Source organism: Gossypium hirsutum, chromosome A11, assembly GCF_007990345.1.
Source record: "Gossypium hirsutum isolate 1008001.06 chromosome A11, Gossypium_hirsutum_v2.1, whole genome shotgun sequence".
Taxonomy (NCBI): domain Eukaryota; kingdom Viridiplantae; phylum Streptophyta; class Magnoliopsida; order Malvales; family Malvaceae; genus Gossypium; species Gossypium hirsutum.
The window spans coordinates 56734563-56754263 of record NC_053434.1 but is presented as its reverse complement, the minus strand read 5'-3'; the positions used below and the strand labels follow the sequence as shown (position 1 = coordinate 56754263).

Below are 19701 nucleotides of genomic sequence, written 5' to 3'. Positions count from 1 at the left end.
GCTATACTTGTATGTGCCCTTGACATACAAGTTCCAGTAAGATATCCATCTATTTGGCATCTCTCACACTGCTATGGCCAACCATTCGTGTTGCTTATGGAGTTTTCTTCCCTTCGTTTCCTTCCTGTTCCTTTTTCCTTGTGTTAACTCAGTTCACTTTAAGATACCTCGTTTTAACCCTGAGGCAACCAGCATTCTCTACGAAGGGGATGCGAGACCTTTTGTTGGTTATGTTGAATTTAACGACATATCTTATCTGTGTCGGGTTGGTCGAGTTTCGTATTCTCGAGATGTTCCAATCTGGGATTCTCGTACTAACCAGGTTGCCGATTTTACCACTCGTTTCTCCTTCAACATAGACACCCATGGCAAAACTCTGTCAGACTATGCAGCTGGGCTTGCTTTCTTTCTTGCTCCTGTTGGGTTTGAAATCCCACCCAATTCTGCAGGTGGGTTCCTTGGCTTATTTAACACCACAACAAGCGATTCATCTCGGAACCAGATTGTTCTGGTCGAGTTCGACACTTACTCCAACTCTGAATGGGATCCTCCGGTTCAGCATATTGGGATCAACACCAATTCAATTGCTTCAGCTAAGTACACTACTTGGAATTTCAGTTTGTACGATGGAAAAACTGCCGATGCATGGATTTCTTACAATGCCACTGCTCAGATTTTGAGCGTGACATTGAACTACAAGAACACAAGTATTTCTAAAAGGGATTTCACTCTTTCCCATCATGTTGATCTCAAGGAAATCTTACCAGAGAGGGTCAAGGTTGGAATTTCAGCTGCTACGAGTCATAAGTCAGAGCGGCATCGACTTCTATCATGGGAATTCAGCTCAAGTTTAGAAATAAAGACAACTGATGAGGGAAAGAAGAGAAAGAGGAACAAAATGATAGTAGTACTTGTAGTTCTGCTGAGCATTTTAATGATTGTTGTCACCATATCATTCGTGTTTTTTCGGAGATGGAAGAAGATGAAAGAAGAAAGAGAAGAGAGAGTAAACTTAACTTCCATCAATGACGACCTAGAAAGAGGAGCAGGGCCAAGAAGGTTTTCTTACAACGATCTTGTTGTAGCTACCAACAACTTCTCAAACCAGAGAAAGTTGGGTGAAGGAGGATTTGGAGCTGTCTTCAAAGGGTATTTCAATGATTCAGATACCACGGTTGCTGTCAAGAAAATTGCAAGGGGCTCAAGACAAGGGAGAAAGGAATACATTACTGAAATCAAGATCATTAGTCGGTTGAGACATCGAAATCTAGTGCAACTCTTAGGTTGGTGCCATGATGGAGGTGAATTTCTTCTAGTCTATGACTTCATGCCAAATGGTAGCCTGGACAGCCACCTGTTCGGCAAGAAGACTCCTATCAATTGGCCCTGTAGGTACAAAATAGCCCGAGGCTTGGCCTCTGCATTGCTATATCTTCATGAAGAGTGGGAGCAATGTGTGGTTCACCGAGACATCAAATCCAGCAATGTAATGCTAGATTCTAGCTTTAATGTTAAGCTTGGTGACTTTGGGTTAGCTCGGTTAATGGACCATGAACTAGGACCTTTGACAACAGGATTGGCAGGAACATTAGGCTACATGGCCCCGGAATATATAAGAACCGGCAGGGCAAGTAAGGCATCAGATGTGTACAGCTTCGGGATAGTTGCCTTGGAAATTGCTACAGGGAGAAGGTCAGTTGATCCAATCGAAGAAAACTCACAAATTGGTTTGGTAGAGTGGGTTTGGCATCTTTATGGAACTGGGAACCTACTTTCAGTTGTTGATGAAAGGTTGCATGCAGAGTTTGATGAAGAACAAATAGAGTGTCTAATGATTGTTGGATTGTGGTGTGCTCACCCTGATAGCAGTCTAAGGCCCTCAATCCGACAAGCAATTCAGGTTCTCGATTTTGATGTGGCACTGCCAAATCTTCCACTGGAAATGCCTGTTCCTACCTATCAATATCATCAACGTATAGCAACAAGAACAAGCAGCACTATTGAAACTTTGGTGACTGATTCGAACCTCGGGATCGAGCCTTAAGCCATCCCGTCACATTTTTCTATGCTAAGATGTCTCGATGTCTCCAATTGTCGTTGTTTATTTCTAACAGTCAACGCAATTTTTCAATGTCAAACATTTTTTAAAATATTGTCTTTTTTTTTTTTTACTTAATGAAAGAGATTCAAATTTGAGGTGTACATTTTGTCATTGAATTAAATCATATCTAGTGTGTCATTTGAATTAACATATGATATTTCTGGAAAACAATTTGTTTTTCTAATTATTAATAACCAGCTGCAGATAAATGAATTCACTAGATTTTGATAATTAAGGAATCTTATTGCTACATGGAATGACAGAGCAATTACACAACAACCTGCATTATTAAGCATGGAAATTTGTCTTAATACATGAGCATTGTTAGCTCGTGAGTTTAGATTGAAAATAACCAAAGCTTTCCATAGAATGCCTTAATAAATTTATTTTTATCAATTTAAAATTTTCCCCCTTATATATATTCTATATAATAATTTAAATAAACAAAATTTATATATGTTAAGTTTTATTTATTAATGTTTTGATATAATAAATTATCTGTAACTTAAATTTAGTTAAATAGTTTTTTTAAGAAATTATTTTTAAGTTATTTTTAAAAAATGAAAACAAAATTTTGAGTTGTACCAATCCAGGTGCGATGCCCTGACTAAAAAGTTGTGGTACCCAATAGTTAGTGAGCAAAATGGCTCAAGGCTATCGGACCCTTTTAGAAAATGGTGCAGTACCTAAGAGTTAGTAAGCAAATTGTGAAAAATAGAATGTCGATAATGACAATTTATCGCAAAGAAAAAAAATAAAACACAAAATTTTACGTGGAAACTCTTTCGAGAAAAAACCACGGGCAGAAGAGAAGAAAATTCACTATGTCGAATTCGAATGATACAAGAGGAGTATAGGCTATGTCTATTTATGGGTTTGTAAAATCATATTCTAATCAAAATCTAATAAAAGTAATGCAGTAAGGTTAAAACACCTTATTCTAATAAAAAAATCAAATAGAGGAAGTAAACTTCTATACAGATTCCACTTGTGCAGCCTGTACCATACCCCTATCTTCCCACTTGTTTTCTTTTTTTTAATAAGAATTTGGGTCACACAACTCTAACACAAATTGAGATAGAGGAACCGTACTCAAAGGAACCCCGCCCCAATTGGTTCCTTAAGGCATTTTATTTCTCAGGTACTACACCCCCAATGAAAAGGTACTACACCCCTCCCAGGTGAGGTTTGGTACTTGTGGTTCCAACGATCACGTTTTGGCCAAAGGAACCTGTAACAGCCCAATTTTGGTGAAATCAGAATAGTGGTTTCGGAACCACAAATTCAAACCGAAAATAAAATTTATTTTAATTTTATTTTATGGTCCATAATATGATAGAAATATCATGTGAAAATTTTGATAAGAAAATTTTATCGATTATGTGTTTAATTATGGGAAGGACCAAATAGTATAAAATGCAAAAGTTAAATTCTAGTAGCTAGAAGGATTAAATGGCTATGGAATTCAAAACTTGAGGTCCTTCTGTGGTAATTAGACCATTAATAAAAAGTTAGTAGAAATTTTTGGATGATTAATCCATGGAAAATTAGAAAAAGGCTAAGGACTAAATTGGAAATCAAAATTATTAAAGATGATAAATTAATTAAATAGAAATAAAAATCATTTTAGTCATCTTTTTCCCCAAAATATTCCATGGAAACCCTAGGAGAGAGAGAAGAAACTTTCTTGGCCAAATAGGGTAAGTTTTCTTGTCTCGTTTTTAGTAATTTTGATATTTTTAAAACCGGGATAGCTTAATCTATTTATTTGGTGGATCAATTTGAAGAGTTATCAAAGTATGAAAATTAGGTCATGGATGAATATGCTGAAAATTTGAAATTTATGGTAGAAAATGAAAGGTTGTTGATAGATAAACAACTTTTACAAAGTGATTTTTTGATGAAAACATGATTTAGGGACTAAAATGTAAATTTGTGAAAATTGAAGAAAAATTATGAATTTTATAGAATATATATGCTGTAAATTTTATCGTGAAATTTTGGTTAGGCTTGGAATAGGGAGTAAATTGCACAAATTTCATTTTTCGAGCCTAGAGACGAAATTGGAATTTATGGAAAAGTTAGGGGTAAAATAATAATTTTGCCTAGGATGAAAATTGAGTCCCCTTGAATATGAAATATGATAAATTGATGTTAAATTTACTCATATAGATCTGGATAGACCAAATTCGGAACTAGAACGAGGAAAAGAGGAAAATGTCAGATTAGTAGATTTTACGTACACGAACATTTGTCAATGTAAGTTTGTGTAACTAAATTGCGTATGTCTATATGCTTGAATTAAATGTTGTGTTGTGAATTGTATAAATATTGAGTCCCCTTGAATATGAAATATGATAAATTGATGTTAAATTTACTCATATAGATCTGGATAGACCAAATTCGGAACTAGAACGAGGAAAAGAGGAAAATGTCAGATTAGTAGATTTTACGTACACGAACATTTGTCAATGTAAGTTTGTGTAACTAAATTGCGTATGTCTATATGCTTGAATTAAATGTTGTGTTGTGAATTGTATATATATATATGACATTAAAAATGCATCTGACAAAGCCCGATCCACGATAATGCCCGATAAAGGATAAACGATGAAAAAGCTACTTTTATGCTTGGAATGAATGTGGAATGTGATCATTTGAATTATATGGATGTGATAGATGTATGAAATAATCACATGCCGGGAAATACTTGAAAATGTTAAATCCCGTTTGAATAAATGAAAATCGATGGATATGTGATTTTCCGAAATGAATAAGGTCCTGCATTTGTTGCTGACAGGATTTAGCTCAGACGAGTAATCCTATTGATCTCATTTATGAAAGGATTTAGCCTGGACGGGTAATCCTGATATAAGTCCTCTTGAGCATATGTTATGGATTGGATTTAGCCCGGATGGGTAATCCAGATGATAAACCATAAATGTAACATGTTTTAATCTCATGCTTGTCATGTTTTTGGATGATTTATTACATAATTTAGTGAATTTGATGCTCATAATCCTTTAATTTCATTTTTATATACTTAGATGAGCATAGGGGAGTAAAAAGAGCGAAACACGGGCCAAAATCTGACAAAACGGGCTATCTTAAAGATTCACATGGCCAAGCCAATCCCACACGAGCTGAGCATATGCCAGTGTGAACCACACGGGTCCCAAGTAATCTAATGCTTTTCACAACAAACATGATCCTATCTGAGTACTGCTTAACTGTTTCTGCCTTCTTCATTTTCAAACTTTCAAAGTCCCTTCTCAAATTCAAGAGTTGTTGCTGCCTTGTTCTTTCAGTTTCTTGAAACTCCTCCTTAAGCTTATCCTAAGCTTGTTTTGGAGACTCACAGGCCGTAATCCTTGTGAAAATCAAATCTGACACACTGTTTTGAATACAGGACATTGCCTTGTATCTCTTAGTTCTGTCACCAAAGTGTTATCTAATTTTAGCCACCGTGGGGTTGGCTCTTAAAAGTGGTGGTTCTATATCAGCATTAACAACCTCCTACAAGTCGAATGCCTGTAGGTAGGTCTTCATTTTCACTACACAGATATGGTAGCCTTCACCATTGAACAGTAGTGGTGGAGCTAGAGAGAAACTGGATGAAGACATGCTTTAGAGGATTGAAAAGAGAGAGGTCCACTAAGAAATGAGCTCTTGATACCAATTGTTAGAACTAAGAGAACAAAATGTAAATCTTTGATAGAAACTTAAGCAATAAGTTTCAAATGCTTGCTGAACAAACAAGAAAATCGGCTATAGTTTTGTGAACATGAAAATGCTTAAGTAAAACCAGAAAAATGAAGAAGAATTTGAAAGATTTTCATTACACTTGAATAAATTCATAATGCCATTACATATACCAAGCATTTAGCTAGTCAAAATGATGAAAATGCTAATTAAACATTTACCTAACTCCACTAAGTAACATAGATAAACATAACTTGTACATTTGGTAAAGTTGATTTATCAATCTATCATCACCTAATTACATCAAACATGCTAACAACTTAGTTCATATCCAACTAAGTAGCAAAAATAATCCACTTGAAAGTAACAAAACATTAGCATGAGCTTCAGCAGCAACTTGCATGGCTCAGGTAGCTTGGTCTGCTTCATGGCCTGCATGGAAGCCAACTTCAACAACATTATTCTCTCATTATTTAAAACTTGCAAAACTTTGATTTTGAAGGCAATGCTTTTGAAATAGAAAATGTTATAGTACTCATAAAGAACACTACTATCAACAACCTCCGCAGCAGCACTGGATGTGTCTCATATAATAAAGCAGTGCGACTTTGGGCTATTGACGGAAGGCAAACAGACTTCACCACCCACTTCTCTTTCATCATAAGATTTGTTGATCTCAATAACTACGGTGATGGAATATCTTTCTTTATGGCACTTTTGGAGTCCAAAATGCCTTTCAATTCAAGTGATGGGTTTCTTGGATTGTTCAAGAACCCTAAGTCACCCTCCGCCAGCAATAATATATATAGTTGCAGAGGAGTTTGATACTTTCCAAAATGAGTGGGATCTAAGTGATGATCATGTAGGCATCAACATTAACTCCATTTTTTCTATGAAAACTACCTCATGGAAAAAAAATCTTTAGCAATGGATTAGGAGCAAACTCATGGGTAAGTTACAACTCCAACACAAAAAATTTAAGCATTTTTTTGACTTATGCTGATAACCCAGTCATTAATGGAAATTCTAGTCTTTCTTATCTGGTTGGTGTAACAGGCCCAATTTGCCCGGGCCTAAATAAAAACCAAACAAAAAATAAAATAAAATAAAAACCAAAGTAAATTAAGAGTCTGAGTCCAGTTACAAAAATGGCCCAAATGTAAAAATATACCAGGCCCAATATACTACCCAATTTCACAAGCCCAAAAATTAACCTAAGCCCAAACCCAAACCTAAACCTATGTTCATAAAAATAACCAAACCCTAGCCTAAGAGCTGCCGCCGCTCGTCGCCACGTTAGCGCTCCTCATACCCGTCTGCCTCTGCCACCACAACATGTGGCCTTCGCCCTGTACCTGCAGATAGGACAAAAAAAAGGGACAGATACAAAGAGAAGAAAAACAGTAGCAAAAAACTTTGTATTTATTTTCTTTCCTTCTTTCGGCTATAAAAAGTCACAAGAACCAGTGTATTTTTTTACACACGAAATACAAATATTGAAACAAAAAAAGCAATCGAAACAGAATAGAAAAAGAATTCTAAAGGTGGTTCTTTTATTTCTTTGCTCTGTTTTTTTATTTCTATTTTCATTTTTTTAAAAAAACAGAATGGCATAAAATAAAAAGAAATCCAAACTTACCCATTTTTTTGCATTTGTACCGCTGTGGAGGCTGAGGTTCATCGTTTCTGATGAAAAATGACCCTTTTTTGGGGGCTTGGGGAGTCGAAAGGCCAAAAATGACCCTTTTTTATTTTACCGGCCACTGTGAACAACGATGCCGTTGCCCGACGATCACCACGGTGGTCCGGCGATCGAAGCATGGTCAGCCATGGGGCTGAGGGAGAAAGTGGGAGAGAGTTTTGAGAGAGTTTTGTTGTTTTTTTTAGGAGGAAGGTTAAAATGAATTTTGAAGTAAAAAATTTGATTTAAATAGTAGGTGTGAAACGGCACCATTTCACTTAGGGTTTTTTTAATACCAAAACAGCGTCATTTTGGCTAAACAGATCCGACCCAACTAGCTCCATCCTTAGGATCTGCGTGTTTTAACGGAAGGGTCTAATTGCATTTTTAGCCCTTCCAGTTTTTAATCAGTTTGCGATCCCGTTTTTCTCTTTTTTAAAAATTTACCTCATAATTTCATTTTTACTTCCATTTGGTCCCATGAAGAACGGCGTCATTTTAGGACGAGGGATAATTCTCCATTTAGTCCTCGCCCCTTTACGCGTGTTTTATTTTGGTCCTATTTCGCTGTTATTATTAAATTCATTACGATTTTTGCCTCTAATGTTATTATGATTTCAATATAGTCCTTTGATTAATGTACTTAATTATTTGTTCATTAATTTTTCTATTATTCTTCATTTTTTTTAGTTAACGTTATTTTATTTTTTATATCTTTTATTTATCTATTTATATATAAATTTTAATATTTCATTTAAAATTTATTTATTCAACCTTTTTTATGATTAAAATTCATTTATTTATCTTCCTTTTATTTATATATAATATTTATTATTACTATCATTATTATTATTTTATCTATTTTTTTAAATTAAAACTTCAGATTGGGCTTTTATAAACTCAAATAAAGAAAAATAACAATCAATCCAAAAATAAAATAAACAAGAAACATAGAATAGGCCCAAGTTAAATAAGCCCGTATCAGAAAAATTGAGTTTAAAAGATAAGAAAAATCTAGACTAAAAATAATTATAACCGACGATTTGCCCAATCAGAAAATCTTGACGCCTGTGACTTCATTTTTCTATCATTTTCATTCTTCAAGCATTTTCATTTACGAGGGGAGTTTTAATCACCGAAAAACACTCCATCTGGTCATTTTGAAACATTTTCCCCTCTTTTCGTTCATCTTCTCTTATCTTCAATCTGGTTCTTGCTCACTGTCAATTACTTTCTACTATTCTGCATATCGAGGAACTCCTTCAACCAGGTATATCTCTTCTTTCATCTTTAATGTTTCTGTTGCTAGTATGTGCGCTAAGCCATTTGCTGATCTTGGAGTATGTTCAAATCTGAAATGCTTGGATCTATATGTTGCCTGATGAATATTGTGAATATATGCCCTGATCTGCGATTTGTCTTGCCTTTTCACCTTACATTTTTTTATTACCGATAGCAAATCTCCTTCAATGATGATTTCTGACCATTTTATTTTGATTCCTATATGGTTTGCTTTTCTACAAGCGATCGCTCCTGCAGTGAAGGAGGAGGGAACTTCTTGATGAATTTCTGAGCAAGAGAGGAGAACAGCCCCTTCTCTGTTTCTAACTACTATCCCTGAAGCCGATTGGAAGTGTCTCGCATCATATGCTCCATCAAAGTTTATTTTTACTCCCTGTCCCGGTGGGTGTTTCCATTTTCCAACATCCTTTAAGTTTTTTGAATTTCTTGATTCAACCCCATCAAGTTCTTTAATATAGTTTTTAACAAAAACTGCTATTTCCTGACCATTTCTACTGACGTTATCATTGATTCGAGTATTTCTGTCACCCCAGATGGCCCATAACGCACAACCAATTAGTCTGCTTTAAGAAGAAGAGTATTGAGCAAAGGTCCAGGTGAGCCACTGTATGAACTCTAAATTAGTATTCTATAGAAGATTTGGGATTTCTAATGCACTCCATACTGATACTAAAATAGGGCATTCGCGAAAAAGATGATCCATAGTTTTGGCTCTTACACCACAACGGGACAATTTGAGTTGTTGACTAGCTTCCTGCGCTACATGTTGACTCGTGTTGGCATGTAATTCCATGAGAGTCTCCAGATTGTAATTTTTATTTTTGTAGGCAGATTTAGAAGCCATAATTTTTTGTAAAAATCCCTATAGATGGATTGTAAAGCGTAAGTTCTAGGATCCAAAATCTGTAATAGTTTGTAGGCACTCCGCATTGAAAACACTCTCGAAGGCTCACTACTCCACACCATGAAATCCTCATGAGGCTCTCTCGTCAAAGGGATATGGAGGATCCTTCTAGCTTCTTCTTCCAGAAAGGTATTAACAATTAACTCTTTTTTCCATTTTCGTTCATCTCTACTAATCAAAGCGGCAACTTTAAAATCTATCATAATAAAAGGAACTAAGGATAATCTAAAATTAATTGCATCTAGATTCCATGCATCGTTGATAGCTGAGATGTTCGAACCCGTACCCACCTTCTAACAAAGGCCTTTTGCCAAAATACCCTTAGTCGCCCATATACCTTTCCATACATAAGAGCTTTTATTCCCCAAACATGAATTTAAGAAGTCATCATTCGGGAAGTATTTCGCTTTAAAAACTCTCGTAACTAAAGAATTTGGATTGTTTATAAACCTCCAGCCTTGTTTTGCTAAGAGCATGATATTAAATTTAGACATATTCCTGAAGCCCATTCCACCTTCTTCTTTAGGAGGACACATATGTTTCCACTGGCACCAATGAATTCCTTTTTTCTCGTAACCTTTTTGCCACTAGAATTTCACAAAAATGCTTTCAAATTCTCCACATAATGAATTGGTAGAAGGAAGCAATATAGGTAGGTATTGCCTGGAGGGTTGATTTGATGAAGATTTCCTTTCCCTCTTGTTATAGTAGTCTATAACTCCATCCTTCAATTTTCCAAGAAATCATTTCCTTAAGGTTTTGAAAGGACTCCTTTTTCCTTCTGCAAACCATATTAGGAAACCCCAAGTACATCTCCAAATTTGTTGAAACTCTTACTCCTAGCAACTCTGAAATTTCTTCCTTTTATGACTCCCGTTGAATTTGAGCTATAAAATATTGTTGATTTTTCAAAGTTGACACATTGGCATAAACATCTTTCATATTCCTTCAGTATTTCTTTTAGTACTATTGCTCTCCTATTTGTTTCTTTGCCAAACAAAATACAATCATCAGCGAAAAGAAGGTGGGAAATCTCTAGACCTCTTCTGCTAGCCTTTACGCTTTTTAACAGCCCTTCTCCCATTTCCAATCTCATCAACGATGAAAGACACTCACTGCAAATAAGAAAAAGAAAAGGACTAAGAGGGTCACCTTGTCGAAGCCCCCTAGTCGGTCAAAAAATTCTTCCCCTACTTCCGTTAATGTTTACTGTGTAAGAGGTTGTGGTAACGCTTTTCATAATTAGTGCCACCCACTCACTTGTGAATCCCATCTGTAACATTACATCGTGTAAAAAGCACCATTCAACTCTGTCATAAGCTTTGCTCATATCAAGCTTCACTATCATATATCCTTTTTTTCCTGTGCATTCCTATCGGAAAGTTTGTAGGATTTCATAAGCTAGAAGAACATTATCCGAAATTAGTCTTCCAAGGACGAATGCACTTTGTGCATGATCAATACATCTCCTAATGACTTCTTGAAAATGATTTGCTATCGTCTTTGCCACTATTTTGTAAATAACCGTACACAAGCTAATAGGTCTATAATTAACTATTGTTTTGGGATTTGAAGTTTTGGGAATAAGCACAATATCCGTTTGATTGAAAGATTCAAAATTCTAATCATAATTCAAAATTCCCAAGCATAAATTTTTGACATCTTTGCCTACAATGTGCTAGTACCTCTGAAAAATAATGTTGGAAAACTATCTTGACCTGGTGCTTTTGTAGACCCCATCCCTTTTAAAGCTGTCTTAATTTCTTCTACAGTATAAGGAAACGACAGTATTGTATTTAAATCAGAAGAAATATTATTTTGAATACCGATTAGAAGATGAGATGGATCCCCAACTCCATTTGACGTGAACAGCTTCTGAAAAAATAAAGAGGCAGCCTCACTAATTTCTAATTTATCTATAGTTTCCCTTCCACCATCCAGCTCCAGCCTGGAAATTGTATTCGCTGTTTTCGAGCTAAGGAAAACTTATGAAAAAATGTTGAATTTTTGTCCCCTAATTTTAGCCAATTTTCTCTTGCCCTTTGTTCCTAGTAGATTTCATCTTTATCAATTTCCATATTAAGATGGATCTTAGTGTTAATTATTTTTTCCATCGTTTCATCATCCCTTTCTCTGTCCATCAAAAATTCAAGTTCCTTTGTTAATTTTTTCTTAAGAACCTCTCTGTCTTTTCTAATTGTACTTTCCCATTTCTTCAAACTGATTTGTAACCTCTCAAGCTTCTCCATTAATGTGCCTGTATATGATTCCCATGATATCTTGATTTTTTGCTCAAAAGATTCTTCCATGGTCCACCATGCCTCAAATTTGAATTTATGACTTACCGTATGATTGTTATCAAAAATTGTGTTTAGAAGAAGAGTACAATGATCCAACATTGAGTAGGGCAAATGTTGAATGCTCCCCAATGGAAAAAGATTCATCCATTTTTCATTTTCCACTCCCCTATCAAGTCTTTCTCTAATGTTTGTTTTTGGCAAATTCCCCCTTTCCCAAGTGAACTAGGCCCTAGAGTATCCAATGTCCATTAGATGACAATCTTTTAGAACCGCACAAAAAGCCTCCATTCTTTTCTGCTTCGCTGGTAGACCTCTTTTTTTTTTCAAAGGAGTACAAGATTTCATTAGATTCTCCACATACTAGCCAGGGATGGTTTTGTTCTTCTCCCAACTTCCTTAATAAATTCCATGAAATAGTCTTATTATTTAAATAGGGTGAGCCATAAAACCTAGTAAACCTCCAATCCTCTTGGCCATTTTCCTCTGTTATCATTACATCAATATGGCTTTTTGAAAAACTCCTCAACTGAACCGTGATTTCTCCTTTCCATGCTAAACTTAATCCACCACGAGAACCTTCAACTTCAATGTCAATCCTATTCAAGAACCCAAAATTCCTCCTAACCTTCTCCACGCGCTTCTTGTCAATTTTTGTCTCCATTAAGAAGACCATTTGGGGATTATGCTACTTTAACAAATGTCGTAGCCTCCGTACTACCCGTGGACTCCCTAAGCCACGAAAATTCCAACATATGTTTTTCATTGCGTCCAGTCAGCATGCCTTCTGGCAGTCGCTGATTCATAAAATTTGGGAACATCATCCTATTCAGATTTCCAACACCCTCATCTAAGGGATCTTCAATTCAACCCTTTGCTTCTTCATGTTTTACTCTTTTTGCTCCATCTGCATTTGTGATTCTGGTACTGCTGTTACCACTATCAGATTCCGAATATTTCCTTTTTCCTATAATACTGTCCTTCTTCTTTGGATTGACATACTCCTCGTTACAATTCTCTTCCAACTAGATTTCTTATCTAGAGTTGAATTTTTTCCCAACGTGTTGGAGATTTCACTCCACTCACCAATTTCCTACATGTTAGATCCTTCCTCCCGCTTCTTGAACATCTCCATCAAACCCCCCAATTTTAAATCATTTTGAGGGTTCCAGTTCATAGTATTCTCGTCGTTAAGTTTTTTACCATTGTCGGACAGCACCTCCATGACACCTATGTAAGAGTGTTGGGATACCATCTTCTTTGATAAAAGATTAAATTTCAAACTCTCATTTCCAATTTGATTTGATTCAGCTTTTAATGCCAGAGAATATGGTGGATCATCACTAATTCTATTCTTTTCTGCAGGATTCAGTTCATCACAATCATTGAGGCTATGCCCTATTCTTCCACATCCAAAACAAAAAACTGGTAATTTCTCATATTTAAAAGATATCCACGACTTATTCTTATCATCAATTGAAACAAAGATACCTCTAAGTAGAGGTTTCTGCACATCCAAATTTATTTTTAAATGACATAAATCCCCAGCAATTTCAGATCTGATTACTCCTCCAAAAGTTACCCCGATGGCATGCAATAAATCTTTTTTGTTGAATTCTTGTGAACACGAACCCATCTTAATCCAGAATGGTGAAGAATACAGCTAGATCTGATTTTTCTCGGTCGGTTTGGTTAACCAATCGAATAAAATGAGGCTTTTACGAAACAACTATGGTCTCCCTTCCATTATTGTTTCCAAGTCATCTTCTAAATCAAACACAATTAGAAAGAGATTTTTCCCTACCAGCTGGATCTCAAACTTCCTCTTCGTCTTCCCTATACACTTCATCTGTACTTTAAAACTTTCCGGGTTGTAGGCCTTCTTTGTCCATATTGAACAGATCAGAGTAGGTTTCTCATTCGGTACCACCAATGAACATTTAACAGATAATTGAATGAGTTCATCTACCAGTAACAAGATCTCATCTTTTTTCTCCTTGACGGTGCCACCACCCTCCTCCATCCTAAGCTGCAGCAGTTACTGCTTTTTCTACGACTCTTTGTCAAAGCACTCTTGGCTTGCAGAGAGAAAAAAACCTGAATTATTTCATTTTTATCTTTTATCTATTATTATTTATTTATATATGCTTTATTACAATTTTTGGTTTTAATTTTATTTATATTCTACTTTGATTATTTTTTATCTATTATTTATTTATATATGTTTTATTACAAATTATGGCTTTAATTTTATTTATATTCTACTTTGATTCTTTATTTTATATATTTTTGCAAACCATTCTCCTTATATTCATTTATGTACTTGTTTGTTTGTTTCTTTGTCTTATTTACATTCATTAGTATTTTCCTTTTAGTGTGTTGTTTTGTCATTACTGTTATCATTGTTATTATTTATTTTGCTTATTTCATTCACCTTTGATTGTTAATATTGGTATTAAGTTGTATCATATGATTATTGCCATTACGAATAATTAATTGTTTATTAGTATATTGATATGGTTGTCATTCATGGGTATAATGTTTTATTCACATGCCAATTTTCTTTTTTTCAAATATTGCAAATTCGTAAAAAGGGAATTTTTGAAAATAGGCAATGTTTCGTATTTTGGAGAAACGAGAAATCGTACCCTAACTTATAGGGTCTCAATTTTCTCGTTGAACCTAAAATAGCGAAATATCTTTTCAAAGTTTAAAACACGTGAATTTTAAATAAAAATAAAAGTAATATTCTGCATTTAGAAGGTCGAGAAGGCCGTGCCCTAACTTACGAGGTTTTGATCTTTCTCATTAGATCTAAATAACTGAATATCCTTTTAAAAATCAAAGTATAATTTTAAAAATAAAATAATTAAAAGGCAAGCTTATTTTCGAGGGTTCAAATGTCGTGTCCTGACTTACGGGATGTGACATTTTGTTATCTCAAGACGAGAGGCCTTTAATGATTGTTTCAATTTATTCAAGCATTTTTTAAATCAACATTAATAATAAAAAAGGGATCGTATTTTGAATTTTTTTCGAGTTTTTAACTTTCGAAATAAAGACATTAATTAATCAATTAGGTACCAATTTTGGTCGTTACGAGGGTCCTAATCCTTCCTCGTACGTAATCGATTCTGAAACTCGTTTTCTCGAATTTCGTAGACCAAAATTGTTGTTTTAGTAAATCAAAACATTTTATTAAAATGATCAATCACTAGGTGGCCCGATCACACCTCATAAAAAAGATTGGTGGCGACTCCCATTTTTCGTTTTCGTTTTCTTAAAATAAAGTCGACCCCTTTTCAAAAAGGAGGTTTCGACAGTTGGCTTGAGGAATATTTTGCCTAAATGGGTTAGAATAGGTTTCTCCTCGTTTGGCGATTAGGCAATGGCATAGAAATACATAATCTGGTATCGTGGCAATTCAATTCAAGTTTGGATGCAACGGTACAAAACAAAGAAAATCAAAGAAGGATCAAAATACTAACAGCGAGTCTTTCAATTCCTTGAGCTCTAATTCTAGGGTTTATAGTTGCATGTTTTCCATTTCGGTGGTGGAGGCTGAAGAAAAGTGAAACAAAAGTGAAAGTAAGCTTATCCTTAATTAATGAGGACCTTGAAAGAGAAGCGAGACCAACAAGATTTTCTTACAGAGATCTTATTTTATCTACCAATAATTTTGGTGATAAAAATAAGCTCGGTTAAGGTGGGTTTGGCGTTTTTACAGAGGGCATTTAGCTGACTTAATGTTGGGGTTCTAACCAAGTGCAAAACAAAAAGAAATAACATAGCAGATGGAATAAATTGCTCGTGCATTCATTCACATTTTTCATTCCAAAAATTTACAATATATAACAGAGGGTGATTACAAGTTGTCAACTAATCTTACCTAATCTTCTAGGAAAAATAAGTGTAAAATTTGTACACAACCTGATTAGGTAAATATGTACCAATCAGGTTCATTTCAATTCTAACTCTGATTATTCCAACAAGTAATCTTAAGTAAGCAGACTTAGGCAAAATATCAACACATGCAAACTCTTCTTGCATCATATATTGTAGTTTGCCAAATTTCATAACAGCTCGCATATCTAAATGAGCTCACATTTTGTTGTCGAGCTCGTAGTTTCAATTGAGCTCACAAATGTAGAGCTTGCATGCTTGTTTGAGCTCGCAGCTTCGTATATTGAGTTCGCCACTACATGAATGGCCACTTCGCAACACTCCTCCTTGCCCATAATGCTGCGAATTCCAATATCATCTCTCAGCCTCTCGAACCTTATTCTTCCAAGAGGTTTTGTAAGAAAATTAGCAAGTTGAACATCTGAATTGCAATGAACCAACTTCACTTCATTGACTACTCAACTTATCTAACAAAATGATACTTCATATTGAAATACTTTGTCTTTCCATGGAAGACAAGATTCTTTACAATTGCAATAGTAGATTGATTGTCATAATGTATCTCTGTTGCTTCCACTTGCTTAAAATTTAAATCAAACATTAACTTTCTTAGCCAAAGTGCTTGGCTTACTGCTGCAATGTATTCAGCTTCCGTAGTTGATTGTGCAATAGTCTCTTGCTTTTTTGAGCTCTAATTGAATACACTCGAACCTAAAGTGAAGAAGTACACTGAAATGCTCTTCATATCTTCAACAGAACCAACCCAATCATTTTCTGTGAAGCCAATCAACTTTAGCTCATTCTCCTTCATATACTCAATACCATAACTCAGGTTTCCTTTAATATACATGAGAACTCACTTCACAATTTTAGAGTGAACTACATTGCAGCAATGCATAAATATTAAAAGTAGACTAATAACGAACATAATATCTGGGCTTGACATTGTTAAATAAAGTTGACATCCTATAAGAATTTTATAGATGCCTTCATCAACCTTTTCAAAGTTACCTTGGCTTACAAGCTTTTCTCCTTTGGCAATGGGAGTGTTTGCTGATTTGTAGTTTTCCATGCAAAACATGTTCAACATCTTTAATGAAAAACTTTTTTGGCTGATGAAGATTCATTTTTCAGATTGTAACACTTCCAAACCAAGGAAATAGGTCATGCCTTCTGGATCAGACATCTCAAATTCAACTCGCATTTGCTTCTTAAACTTTATCAACTGCCTTTTACAACCCTCAGTTACCAGCAAGTCATCAACATACTATCAGTGAGGTCTCATTTCCTTATTTTTTTCACATACAAGGTGGGTTCACTGATTAAGCTCACTAGGTGCATATAAATTCTTTCATACTAGGCTCGCAAAGCTGTCTAAGGCCATATAAAGGCTTCTTCAACTTACATACTTTGTGCTTTTCACCATTAGCTACAAAACCTTGTGGTTGTTCAACATATACCTCTTTCTTCTGAATACCATTGAGGAATGCTAATTTTACATCAAGCTGATGTATCTTCCACCCTCTTTGAGCTGCCATTATTAATAGCAGCCTGATGGTGTCCAATCTAGCTACTGGTGCAAAGTTTTTTTGCATAGTCTACCCCATATTGTTGACTATAACCTTTTATGACCACCCTAGCCTTGAGTCTGTTTACTAAACCATCAACATTTAACTTGGTTATGTAAACCCATTTTACTCCAATAACCTTCTTGTGGACTGGTTTGTCAACCAACTCCCAAGTCTCATTTTTCTTAATCATGGATAGCTCAGTTTCCATAACCTCTTTCCAGCCATTTTCTTTTATTGCCTCTTCATAGCTCGCAGTTTCCAGCATAACAACATCACATCTTTCATAAATCTCATATATAGTTCTGGTGCCTCAGACTAGAAAATCAACGACACTATTACCATATTGGTGTTGAACTTCATCAGTTTGCACATTCAACTCAATTTGACTTTGTTCAACCATTTCTACTTCTGTAGCTTCCCAATTTCATAAGGCTTCCTCACTGAACTTGACATCTCTGCTTTCAAACACTTTACTAGTGAAGGGATAAAAAATCTTATACCCTTTATTGTAACTATTGTAGCCAACAAAGATACCCAGTTGTGCTCTTCTTTCCAACTTATTCCTCTTAATAGTAGGAATGAGTGCATAGTACAAACAACCGAAAATCTTCAGGTGTGACACTGATGGCTTAAATCTAAACCATCCTTCAAAATGTGTCATATCCTTCATAACTTTGGTTGGTAATCTTTTGAGCAGATATACAGATGTGTTCGCAGCTTCAACCCATAGCTTGTTTGGTAGCTTCTTCTCAAACAACAGACATTTTCACATGTCCATCACTGTTATATTCTTTCTTTTACATACACCATTTTGTTGTGACGTGTATGTGTTTGTTAACTAATGCTCGATCCTAGCATCTTTACAAAACTTTTGAAACTTTTTAGAATTGTACTCAGTCCCATTATCAGACCTGAGTATTCTTAGCTCAGAACAAGCTTGATTTTCAACAACAACTTTGAACTTCCAGAAGATCTCAGCAACTTTATATTTAGCCTTAAAAAAAATACCCAACAGTATCTAGTGTCATCTGAAGTATCTGCTATTACTGAGTGAAGCAGTCTTCATTGGCCCATATACATCATTGTGAACTAAATGTAGCTTCTCAGTAGCTCGTCAAGCCTTGTTCGCAGGAAATAGGAGCCTTGCTTACTTCCCATACTAACCGACTTCGCAAACTTTATTGTGCTCACAAAATCCAGACATGTTCTCAACCAAATCATGCTTGTACAACATATCCATTGACCTATGGTTGACGTGCCCCAATCTCTTATGCCATAATTCAGAATCATTAGTAGAACTAGAGTACACCTTTAAGGCAACTAAGTTCCAATTTAGAACAAATCTCCTATCATTCATCTCAATTAACATCAGATATAATACACTTTCTACTTTCAAAAATGACAGAATAGTTCTTTTCAACAAGCTAACCGACATTGAGCAAATTTTGATCAATATTTGGTACAAACAAAACTTCAGTAAGGACTTTTGTACCTATAGGAGTGCTAACCTGAACATCTCTCTTTCCTTTTGCTTCAATGATCACATCATTTCCAACTCTGATTCTCGATCCGTAGGACTTGTCAATTCTCTTGAACATACTTTCGTTTGAAACCATATGCTTTGTATAGCCACTATCAATCAACAAGTTTTTCTTCTTTTCATTATTGACTATGAAACATAAAGTAGTGAATGTGAGCTCCTCCTAAGCTTGATTTTCATAAGCATCTTGAGCTTGATTGGTGTGCTGTTGTTGCTATTGTTTTATGTTTTTTACAAACTTTTCAACATGACCAAATTATTTGCAGTTTTTACATTGTACACCAGGTCTGAACCAACAAATCTTTTCTGAATGACCTGCATTTTTATAATGATTGCATGGTGGATACTTTTTCTTCTCACCATCTCTTTTTGGTCTATCTTTTCTTTCATTCCATTTCTTCTTGCCTTTATTGTTAGAAGAACATGGATTCTCCTTATTTCTTGCTTGGAACGCACATTCACTGTGCCCTCTTCTCTACTTGCTTTTCTTTGTTCCTATGCATACAGAGCATTTATAAGCTCTGACAAAGAGATTGTTATTAAGTCTCTTGAGTCCTCCAAGGATGAAATCTTGGACTCATACTTCTTAGGCAAGTTTGTGATGACTTTTTTGACAATCCTCCTATAACAGCCCATTTTCGGTGAGATCGGAATAGTGGTTTTGGGACCACAAATCCAAGCCAAAAATAAAAATCTCTTT

The 19701-nt window shown here is 35.2% G+C and overlaps 1 protein-coding gene and 1 long non-coding RNA gene across 2 annotated transcripts; both read left to right on the top strand.

Annotated features, from left to right (window-relative positions):
* Nucleotides 1-2251, top strand: LOC107901845 (L-type lectin-domain containing receptor kinase IX.1). Its single transcript, XM_016828009.2, has one exon. It carries the CDS (start codon nt 74-76, stop codon nt 2042-2044), a length of 1971 nt encoding a protein of 656 aa, XP_016683498.2. The 5' UTR covers nt 1-73; the 3' UTR covers nt 2045-2251.
* Nucleotides 2252-8516: 6265 nt separating this feature from the next.
* Nucleotides 8517-13547, top strand: LOC107901836 (uncharacterized). The gene is made up of 5 exons (XR_001685462.2): nt 8517-8754; nt 9009-9167; nt 9320-9382; nt 9465-9819; nt 13353-13547. It is a non-coding gene; the product is annotated as an uncharacterized lncRNA (long non-coding RNA).
* Nucleotides 13548-19701: the final 6154 nt, after the last annotated feature.

Coding starts and splice junctions, on each gene's coding strand:
- LOC107901845 (XM_016828009.2), top strand. CDS start 74: ATGGCCAACCATTCGTGTTGCTTATGGAGTTTTCTTCCCTTCGTTTCC.